This window comes from Chiloscyllium plagiosum, chromosome 25 (genome assembly GCF_004010195.1).
Source record: "Chiloscyllium plagiosum isolate BGI_BamShark_2017 chromosome 25, ASM401019v2, whole genome shotgun sequence".
NCBI lineage: Eukaryota > Metazoa > Chordata > Chondrichthyes > Orectolobiformes > Hemiscylliidae > Chiloscyllium > Chiloscyllium plagiosum.
The window spans coordinates 44444011-44454300 of record NC_057734.1 but is presented as its reverse complement, the minus strand read 5'-3'; the positions used below and the strand labels follow the sequence as shown (position 1 = coordinate 44454300).

Below are 10290 nucleotides of genomic sequence, written 5' to 3'. Positions count from 1 at the left end.
TGCTCTGTCCCAGAGGGCAGTGGAGGCCCAGTCTCTGGGTTCATTTAAGAAAGAGTTGGGTAGAGCTCTCAAGGATAGTGGAATCAAGGGTTATGGAAATAAGGCAGGAACAGGATACTGATTAAGGATGATCAGCCATGATCATATTGAATGGTGGTGCAGGCTCGAATGGCAGAATGGCCTACTCCTGCACCTATTGTCTATTGTTTATTGTCTTATCATTGGTCATTTGCAATGAGTACAGGAATTTGGAAGTCATGTTACAGGTGTACAGATCATTGGCTAAAACCACTTTTGGTACAATGCATTCAATTCTGGTCTCCCTGCTATATGAAAAATGTTAAACTTGAAAGGTTTCAAAAATGATTTCCAAGGATGTTGCCAGGGTTGGAAGGTTTGAGTTATAGGGAGATACTGAGGCTATTCTCCCTGGAGAGTCGGAGGCTGAGGAGTGTCCTTATAAAGGTTTATAAAATCATGAGGGGCATGGATAGGATAAGTACACAAAGTCTTTTCCCTGGGCTGGGGGTTGTCTAAAACGAGAGGGCATAGGTTTAAAGTGAGACGGGAAAGATTTAAAGAGGACCTAAGGGGCAAATTTTCACACAGAAGGTAGCGCATGTATGGCATGAGCTGCCAGAGGAAGTGGTGGAGGTGGGTACAATTCCAACGTTTAAAAGCCATCTGGATCGGGACGTGAATAGGAAGGGATTAGAGGGATATGAACTAAATGCTGGCAAATGGGACTAGATTAATTTAGGATACCTGGTCAGCAAGTACAAGTTGGACCGAAGGGTCTGTTTCTGTGCTGTACAACAACTCTATATTTGCCTTCTTGTACATTGCAAGTCTTCATTGCTGAGCTATTGATGATTGTATCTTCAGTGAACTAGACCCACAAATTCTCTATATCTCTTTTTTTCTTTCCCCTCCTCTAAAGTGCTCCTTAAAACTTATCTCTCTTAAAACATCTCCTGTTGGGGCTTGATAGCACCTTTGAAACTTTTGGGATGTTTTATTTCAGTAAAGGCACTGGAAGAGTTGTTCTTGCTGTAAGCTTCCTTGATAATGCTGGATTCTTCAATACTGTGTATGGTAATAGGATGATTATTACACCAGATTGGAGAGCTGGAGATCACAAGTTCAAATCCCAGGCTGACAGGTTGTGAAATTAAATTCAATAAATCAAGAAATTTTATGTGCTAAGAAAATGATGGTGAAGTCTGCTGGGTCAGCATAAACATTACGAGTGGTAGTTTCTCATGAGTGAGTTTGGATTGTAAATGTTGTCAGCTTCTTAATGCATTCACTGTCCCCACCAGGACACGCAGTGAAGTCACAAGGCAAAGGGGCCACTACTTGGTTTGGTCAAGTGAATCTGGAATCCTTCTGTTCTGGTTATCAATAGCATGTAACAAAAATATATCTACTTTCTTAGTCACGTTGAGAGGCTTATTTGGCTGGTGTCTGGACAAAGCTTATTTCCACCTCAAGATCCACTTTCTCAATGGCCTTTTGCTTGTGTTCTCCTCAACTTCCAAAAAATCTTGACCTTAGAAAATGCTACTGCTTTTCTGTTTCTATTTTATGATTCTTAAGTAGTCTCAATAATATATATGCTGAAATATTGCCTTCATTGTTCAGACCATTCAGTTTAGGAGGTGGGAAGTCATGTTGTGGTTGCACAGGATGTTGGTGTGGCCACTCTGTGCAGTTCTGGTTGCCATGCTATTGGAAGGATATTATTAAATTGGAGAGGGTGCAGAAAAAATTTACCAGGATGTTACCGAGACTGGGCAGTTTGAGTTATAACGAGAGGCTAAATAGGCTAAGAAGTTTTTCACCGAAGCATAGGAAGGGACCTTTTAAAAGTTTCTAAAATCACGAGGGGTATAGATAAGTTGATTAGCAAAGGTCCTTTCCCTAGGTTAGGGAAGTTTAAAACTAGAGGGCATAATTTTAAGGTGAGAGGAGAATGACTTAAAAGGGACCTGACGGGGCAACTTTCTCACACAGAGGGTGTTCATGTGTGGAATGAGCTGCCAAAGGAATTGGTACATGCACATACAATTGCAACATTTACAAGATATTTGGACAGATGCATGATCAGGAAAGGTTTAGAGAGGTTTGAGCGAAATGCAGGCAAATGCAGAACAAAAACAGAAATTGCAGGACCGGCCGCATCTATGGAGAAAAATCAGAGTGAACATTTCGAATCCAGTGACCAGAATTGACAGGAGCTAGGAAAATGTCAGTTTACTTGAAGAAGATTAAATGCAGGCAAAACGAGCTCTGAGGAAGGGTCAGTGGACCTGAAACATTGATTCTGATTTCTCTCCACAGATGATGCCAGACTTGCTGAGCTTTTGCAGCAAGTTCTGTTTTTGTTGCAGGCAAATAGGACTCATTTTAGTTTGGGAAACCTAGTCGGCAGAGATGAGTTGGATGGAAGGGTATGTTTCTGTGCTGTATGATTCTTTGACTCTTTGTTCCACACGCTGACAATTGTTATCCTCACTAAGTCTTGCTTGCCTGTTGCACTGACATTGATCTACATTGGCCACCCCTTCAAGTACATGTACATTCTGTTGCTCATTGCAAATCACTGCAATACCTAAAAGCACCCGACTTGACTGTGACATGCCCCAATGTTACATCCTCTTCCATTCTCTGTGGTGCACCATCTTAGACTTGCCCTTCAGTTTGCCTATCTCCTGCCAGTATCATCAGCTGTATCAATCCCTAATGCCCTCTGTCTCTTCACAGGGAAAATCTCCAAGTGGAGAATGAGGCTCCAGCATTGAGTTCTGAGTTGACAATGTAGTGGTTGTAATGAGGTCAGCTAGGTGGACCTCATAGAATATGAGCTCCCTGATTAGGGTGTTAATCTGGCTGTTAACCAATCAGGGATCCCTGGCTGCCAGATATAAACATGTAAATTGAATAAAGATTCGTGCACCTTGTGTCTCTCACTATGTCTCACACCTGCACACACACACCATGGGTGCTGGGGAAAAATAAGCACTACAAAAAGAAAGAAAATAAAAAAAAAATAAACAGGAATGTGGGGAAAAAATAAACCCGACCGCAGTTAGGCGGTAGTGTGGGTGTTATATAAAAAAAGAAATAAACAAGTGTTACATAGCATTGCCAAAAAAAAGGAGTGTTATGGGCATTAAAAAATAAACAGGAATGTCTGATCACACAGCATTGCTTTTTGTGAAGGGCACTGTTGGTCACTGACCACTCAGGTGTTTTCCCTTTTAAAAAAAAATAAACAGGCATGTAAATTGAATAAAGATTCGTGCACCTTGTGTCTCTCACTATGTCTCACACCTGCACGCGCACACCATGGGTGCTGGGGAAAAAATAAGCACTACCGCAGTTAGGCGGTAGTGTGGGGTTTATTAAAAAAAAATAAACAAAAAAAATTTAAAAAATAAACAGGCATGTCAGGATTTCTGTTCATTCTGAAAGAACTGAATGAGTGCAGGTACTATGCAAGTGTAAATGAGGGGTGACGTGGTGATGGGGCACCGGCCTTAGTGGAGTAATTTCAGACAACAAGTGCAATGCTAGCCTATTTGATTTTGTAGGCCCTTCTTTTCTTACAGGTTACAGGATCCCATAAAACACTCCTGCCATAACGGACGAACAACCCAACCAGCTGGTAGAAATATAGTTATTGACTGTTCATCTTGAGGCCCGTATTAATTAGTTGGCTAACTCTGCTATTTCTTTATGCTTTTAACCAAGGAATGATGCAAAGAAATGGAATCGATATGAACAACACTTTTGTACTTGTGAAACTTTCAAACTGGTTTCTATTTCATAAAATACACAGACTCAGAGACACTGGGAAAAATGCACTGTACAGCACAGTTGATAATTTACCAAACCTACAACTAGAACACATGCTTGAAGAGGGTCATTGGTTTTGAAGATACTGAACAAGCTCTTGAAACGATCCCAGTCTCTTCAACTAATCTGCTGCTCAGATATTCAAAGGATTTCAGCAGATGGTCAAAAATCCCTCTACTTCCAACCTTCAGGGATCAAGGGACAGGTCCTGTTTGGTCAACAGCTGCTGCTTGAGAGGTTTGGGCACTGCTAGCATTAGTAAACCAAGAGTAGAACTGAGCAGTGCTAGAAAAGGTTACTGATTCCCAAAGATTCCACTGGCAATTGAACTCTCTCAAGAAGCTCTGTTTACCATTATTCCCAGGAATTCTGGTGGAATATTAATGAATCCCTGTGGAATTATAGAGTTGGTGCATTGTTAGGTTGCTAGGTGGTGCTTAGAAGCCATCTTGAAGTAACTATGCTTGGGTAACTACTGCTGAGGATTCATCTCAAACTCCTTGCATTTCCCTAGGACCACAGGATACATTGCCATTCAAGGACATTTTACAGTCACATGTGGCCTGTCATGCAGGCAGTGCAGTAGCCGCATTGACAGCAGTATTTGCCAATGCTGATTCACACCCTGAGAACTAACATTCCTCTGTCAGATTGACATTGGGCAAGCTGCATGGTTTCCAAAGATACACACTAGGTTCCAGGATAGAGCTAGGGTGTGGGAGAAGAGACTTACCCAGTACTGTCTGTCTCAGGGACTCTTAGAATTCACCAGATTGCACACAATAATTGATGAAAGAGAGAAAGCCTTCCATTTATACCAGATAGATATATACCAGGCACCTATACATAAAAATATTCTGCATGTATTTTATATCAGGATATTCCAAAACTCATTAAATACATTTGAAGTCTTGTCCCTGTTATAATGTAGATGTCTTTGAGGAGAAAGTGAGGTCTGCAGATGCTGGAGATCAGAGCTGAAAATGTATTGCTGGAAAAGCGCAGCAGGGCAGGCAGCATCTCCTGTTCCCTGGATGCTGCCTGACCTGCTGCGCTTTTCCAGCAACACATTTTCAGCTATAATGTAGATGTGACAGCCAGTTTCTGCATAGGAAACTTCCACTGACAGCAAGGATGCATTGAGGAGTTGGTCTGCTTTAGGGATATTATTGAGACATTGGTTGATGTTTTGACATGATATTGGCTTGTAGACTGGTGATAACATCCCTGCGTTTCTTTGGAACAATGCCACGGGAATCATTTACATTGGTTTGAAAGAGCAGGTATTTAATATCTCATCTAAAAGACACACCTCAGAGTGGTGCAGGGAACCTTGGATTTTTGAACTCTGTAGTGGGACTTGAATCACAACCTTATGACTCAGAGGACAGAGATATGACAATGGAGGGGGAAGTTTGGTGAACCAGTTAGTGGCATTGTTGAAGGATATGGCAGCAATCACAAGTCAGCAGATATTAGATAACTCTTCGTCGCTGTTTGAGATCAATAGTGGTAATAGGAACTTCCTCCAGCTAAATCATTGCCTGTCCTCAGTTGAGCCCATTTTGTAAATAGGCACCAATTATTTAAATTCAGGTATTTCCATCCATTCCACCCCATCTGAAAGGGAGGGTATTTGAGTGGTAGCATCATCATGGGAGCATCATCTTCATTACTGACCAGCAGGAACTATATTAATGCTGTGCAACTCCATGAGCTGGTCCTCTCCATTCCTGAGTCCCTGGTGTCAATAGAACTGCCTGTTAGGGGCTGCAATTGGCTTTAGAACAACAATGTACATTTACATCTCGCCCTTTAAAGATAATAAAAGATCCCAATGCACTTAGAGTTATAGAGACATACAGCATGGAAAAAAAACCTTTAGTCCAATCAGTCCATGCCAACCATAACCCCAAACTAAATTAGTCACACCTGCCTGCACTTGGCCCATATCCCTCCAAACATTTCTCATTCATGTCCTTACCTAAATGTCTTTTAAATGTTGTAACTATGCCTGCCTCCACCACTTCCTCTGGAAGTTCATTCCACACACGAGCTCTCTGCAAAACAATTGCCGTCATGTCTTTTTAAAATCTTTCTCCTCTCACCTTAAATATATGTCCCCTGGTCTTGAAATCCCCCATTCTAGGGGAAAGACACCTGCCACTCAACTTATCTATGTCCCTCATGATTTTATAAAGGTCACTCCTCAGCGTCCTATGTTCCATTGAAAAACCCATCCTATCCAGCCATGGTTTTAACTCAAACCTTCCATTCCTGACAACATCCTGGTAAATCTCTTCTGAACCCTCTCCAGTTTAATAATATTCTTCCTATAAGAGGGACACCAGAACTGGGTTCAAGTCCCACTGACTCTGGTGTGTGCCATTACTCTCAATCGGTGCCCATTTCTCTGTAGACCTGAAAATATTTCTATATTTTTCTGTAGGACAGCTCGATGGTTAGCACTGCTGCCTCACAGTGCCAGGGACCTGGGTTAAATTTCAGCCTTGGGGAACTGTCTGTGTGGAGTTTGCGCATTCTCCCCAAGACTGTGTGTTTTTCTTGCCGGTGCTCCTGCTTCCTCCCACAGTCCAAAGGTGAGCAGATTGGGTGGAGTTAGCCATGCGAAATTTCCCATTGTTTCCAGAGCTGTGCAGGCTAGATGGATTAGCCATGGGGAATGCAAGGTTACGGAGATAGGGTTGGCATTTGGGTCTGGGTGGGATGAAAGCTTTTTGGAGGGCTGGTATGGACACAATGAGCTGAGTGGCCTGCTTCCACAATGCAGTGATTCTGTTAACTCTCTGACAGCTGTGTTTGAAAGCAGTGACATTACTATAAAGGTTTCTCCACCATGAGTAGACTAATGTGTGTGATTTATAGAGGCTGATGGCTATGTTTTCTCCTGTAGCAGGCTGGATTCAGTTCCAACCATGAGCATCACACTTCAGGAAGTTCTTGAAGCCACAGGCAGACGACGCAGAAAAAGATTCCGTCGCATGAACAGATTAGAGCTCCTCCTTTGAGCTGAGAAGAGATCTAATAAAATATACTCAAAGTCAAAGGGCTTTGGACAGAACAGATAGGAAGAAACCAGAAGAGGTGAAAAGCAGGGAGCACTAATTGAAGGTGAACAACAATAGAACCAAAGGTAAAATGAGGAAGGATTTCTTTCTGCAGTACTGTACATGGTTAGGATCTGGAATCCAGTGGCTGGCATGAGGCAGATTTAATCTTGGCTTTCAGAGTAACTTTGGCTGATTGGCTGTGCAGAAATATTTTCAGGTCTACAGGGAAATGGTGTACATGCACAGACATCTTGGGCTGAATGTATGATTTGACAATCTCAGCTGGTGGAAATACCTCTTTAACCTGCTTCCTAATCTCCTCCATCCAGAGATAATCCAACTGGGATATTGCAATCTTTCCCTCCTTGCCCTCGCCTCCCCCACATGCTTGTGAGTTGCCAATGGGCAGTTAGATGTGACGCTGGAGATTTTACCAAACGTTATTACCTCACTCTCTCCTATGTATACCACCCTCACCCCCATTACCACCCACCCCCACATCCAATAGCTTTATATTGCATGACCCACAAATATTCAAAGACAACTAAAAGACATTTAGATAAGTACATGAATAAGAAGGGTTTGGAGGGATATGGGCCAAGCACAGACAGCTGGGACTAGTTTAGTTGGAATTGTGGACTGGTTGGACTCAGCAATCTGTTTCTGTGCTGTATGACTCAATGACTATGGCTCTATATCCACTTCTGGCATCCCAAATCTTGGGGAAGATCTGATGCCAACGTTACGTTCTGACCAAACCTCTGTGTAAGGCTAAACTGAATTTTTAATAAAGCATCACCGTATATTTCTTGCTTTTGTGCTCCATCTCTATGTGATAAAATCCAGGACCCTATGGGTTTTATTAAGTACGTTCTGAACTCATCCCCTATCCCCATCGACAATTGATCACCCCGTCATGTCATGAAAAGATTGAAAATGCACTTGAAGCAGATGAGAGCATTCCAGATTGCTCTGAGAATATTTATTTAAATACTTACTTTCAAGCCGAGTCAGTTTAATCAGTGTGACTGTATTCCACAATGGGATGAGAGAGAGGTGTGTGGTCTTTGCTTTGTAGGTCTGGCAGTATCCAACATTTTGCGCAGAATTTCACATTCAACATGCATCAATCCTTGTGTCGTTATCCCGATAATACAAACTGCTGGATTCTGGTTAATGAAATCCCTAAATTTAATTCCATCGCATTCCCAGAGGCAAAGCTCAGATGGTGGAGATGGGCACCACCTAGTGGTTAGAGAGTTTAACTGCAGGAGCTGTCTCCACAAAAGAAAAATGGACAATGCTGGAGAGAACCAGCGTTTCTGGCAGAATCTGTGGTGAGAGAAACATGTAAACATTTTAAGTCTAAAGATTCTTCTTTGGAATTGAAGGAGGCTGGAAGATTATGGTTTTTAGGCTGTTGATGAAGGGGCAGTTGGAGCGGATTGATAAACAGAGTAAAATATAAAGGAAGTGTTAATGGTGGTAAAAGAGAGATTGAGATGTCAATTTAGTGTGAATGGTGGGTTTGAAGAGGAGAAAACATTTAGCTCTGCTGAGAGCAAAGCCAAGAAGATGGAAACCAGATAGTGGTTTGGCGAGGGTAGGGGCGGAGGAAGGAGAGGGTTTTCTCATCAATGTGGAGGACAGAGTTTGTGCTCTGGACTGGTTGAACTTAGCATTGAGTCCCAAAGGCTGCCTTGGCAGAAAAGGAGGCTTGGATCCTCCAGCTTCCATTGGGCTTTTCTGCAACACTGCAGCAAGCTTAGGATGGAAATATCAGCATGGGAGCAAGATTATTGAAGTGGCAAGGGACCAGATAGTTAACGTCATTCCTCCTGACAGTGCATGTGTTCTGCAAAGCCATCACTCAGTCTGTGTTTGGCCTCACCAATGTAAGGGACAGTGCATTATGAGCAGTAGATACGGAGACTAATGTTCTGAGGAATGGTCACTCGACCCAAAACAATAACTCTGATTTCTCTCCACAGATGCTGCCAGACCTGCTGATCTTTTCCATCAATTTCTGTTTTCATTTCCGATTTACAGCACCCGCAGTCCTTTCTGTTTCAAATGCAGGAGACTAGTTTGAAAGACATACAAGTGAAATGCTGCTACATCCAGAAGGCATGTTTGGAGTTTTGGACAGTGAGAAAGGAGGTAAAAGAGCAAGTGTTACGCCATCTGTGATAGTGTGGGAAGGTGCCATGGGGGTTTCTGTTGAGGAAGTATTGGGATGGCATGGAAAGAACAGTCTCTGACAATGAAGGGGAGGGGAAGATGTGTTTGATAGTGATAGCCGATTGATGGTGACAGAAGTGCTGGAGGATAATCCTTTGTGAAGTGTAGATGGGTGGCACCAGCAACCCTCTGGCAATTTACCAATCGAGGCACTCTTTACCATTACACCTAATCATTGGGCTTCAGTGTGACATTCAACTGCATAGGGCATCACAGTTGAGAACTGGCCCTGAACACAATCTGAGTTCCAGGTATTCCAATTTCTATTAATAATGGCTGGAGCACAGTCAACGTTGGGTTGACACTGAGTCTAATTGTAGCGCCTTTAATCTCATCTCAGATTGTGTTCAGCTGTCAGAACACAGAATGAGAATGAATTTGCTGTGAGTTTGAATAATGTGGTTGGCCTTAAAGGAAAAACTGAAGATTTTTTGTATGGTTCTCCCCACAAATATGTAAGTGACAGTCTTTGGGAGGAACGGTCTAGTCTGCAGTCCCCATTAATCACTCTGCAATCCAAGAGATTGTTTAGCTCTAGCATTGTATCTGATAGGAGATAATGGTTCTGTAACAGTTATATAACTATATAACAGTTATAGGGGATATTTAGGATTAATATAATTAACCAGCTTAAATGTTAATGTAACCCATTCTTTACTGCTATGTCACAAACCACTCATTGTTAGTTAGGTACAAGGCTATTCTGCCGTGACCTAATTAGTGGTTAATCCTTCACCATTTTGGATTAGTATGTTCTTAGGCTAGTACGAACAACAGGTTCTGATGACAGTGTATCTATCCAGAGATCATAGCAGATCTAGATGCCAGCCGCTGACATCTCTTACAATAGTGAGGAAGGGATATATTGTGAGCTGTGAGTTGCTACAACTTGCTGGTCAATTTTCTCCAGTCTGTGGCTAGCTTTGCTGTTAGCCTCCTTGTAAATTTTAGAAAACTGCTACATTTACATTGTTAAAAGCGATCAAACAAAACTCATTGTAGAAGGATATTTAATCATGTAAGAACCCTTTGAGTTTCTTTCTCCGATAATGCTCTCAGGTCCAGAAACAGAACATGTTGGAAGGTCATGTTGCAGCTGTACAGGACATTGGTTAGG

General features: G+C 42.3%; 1 protein-coding gene across 3 annotated transcripts in view; it reads left to right on the top strand.

Annotated features, from left to right (window-relative positions):
• sept5a (septin 5a) overlaps positions 1 to 10290 on the top strand; it is a 129831-nt gene that overhangs the window by 65106 nt on the left and 54435 nt on the right. Inside the window, exon 3 of one of the 3 annotated variants that reach the window (XM_043716049.1) lies at positions 8982 to 9092. The exons of the other annotated variants lie outside the window; for them this stretch is intronic. Within the exon in view, the coding sequence (XP_043571984.1) occupies positions 8982 to 9092 (111 nt within the window). The remainder of the gene's footprint in view (positions 1 to 8981; positions 9093 to 10290) is intronic. 3 annotated transcript variants of the gene reach the window in all.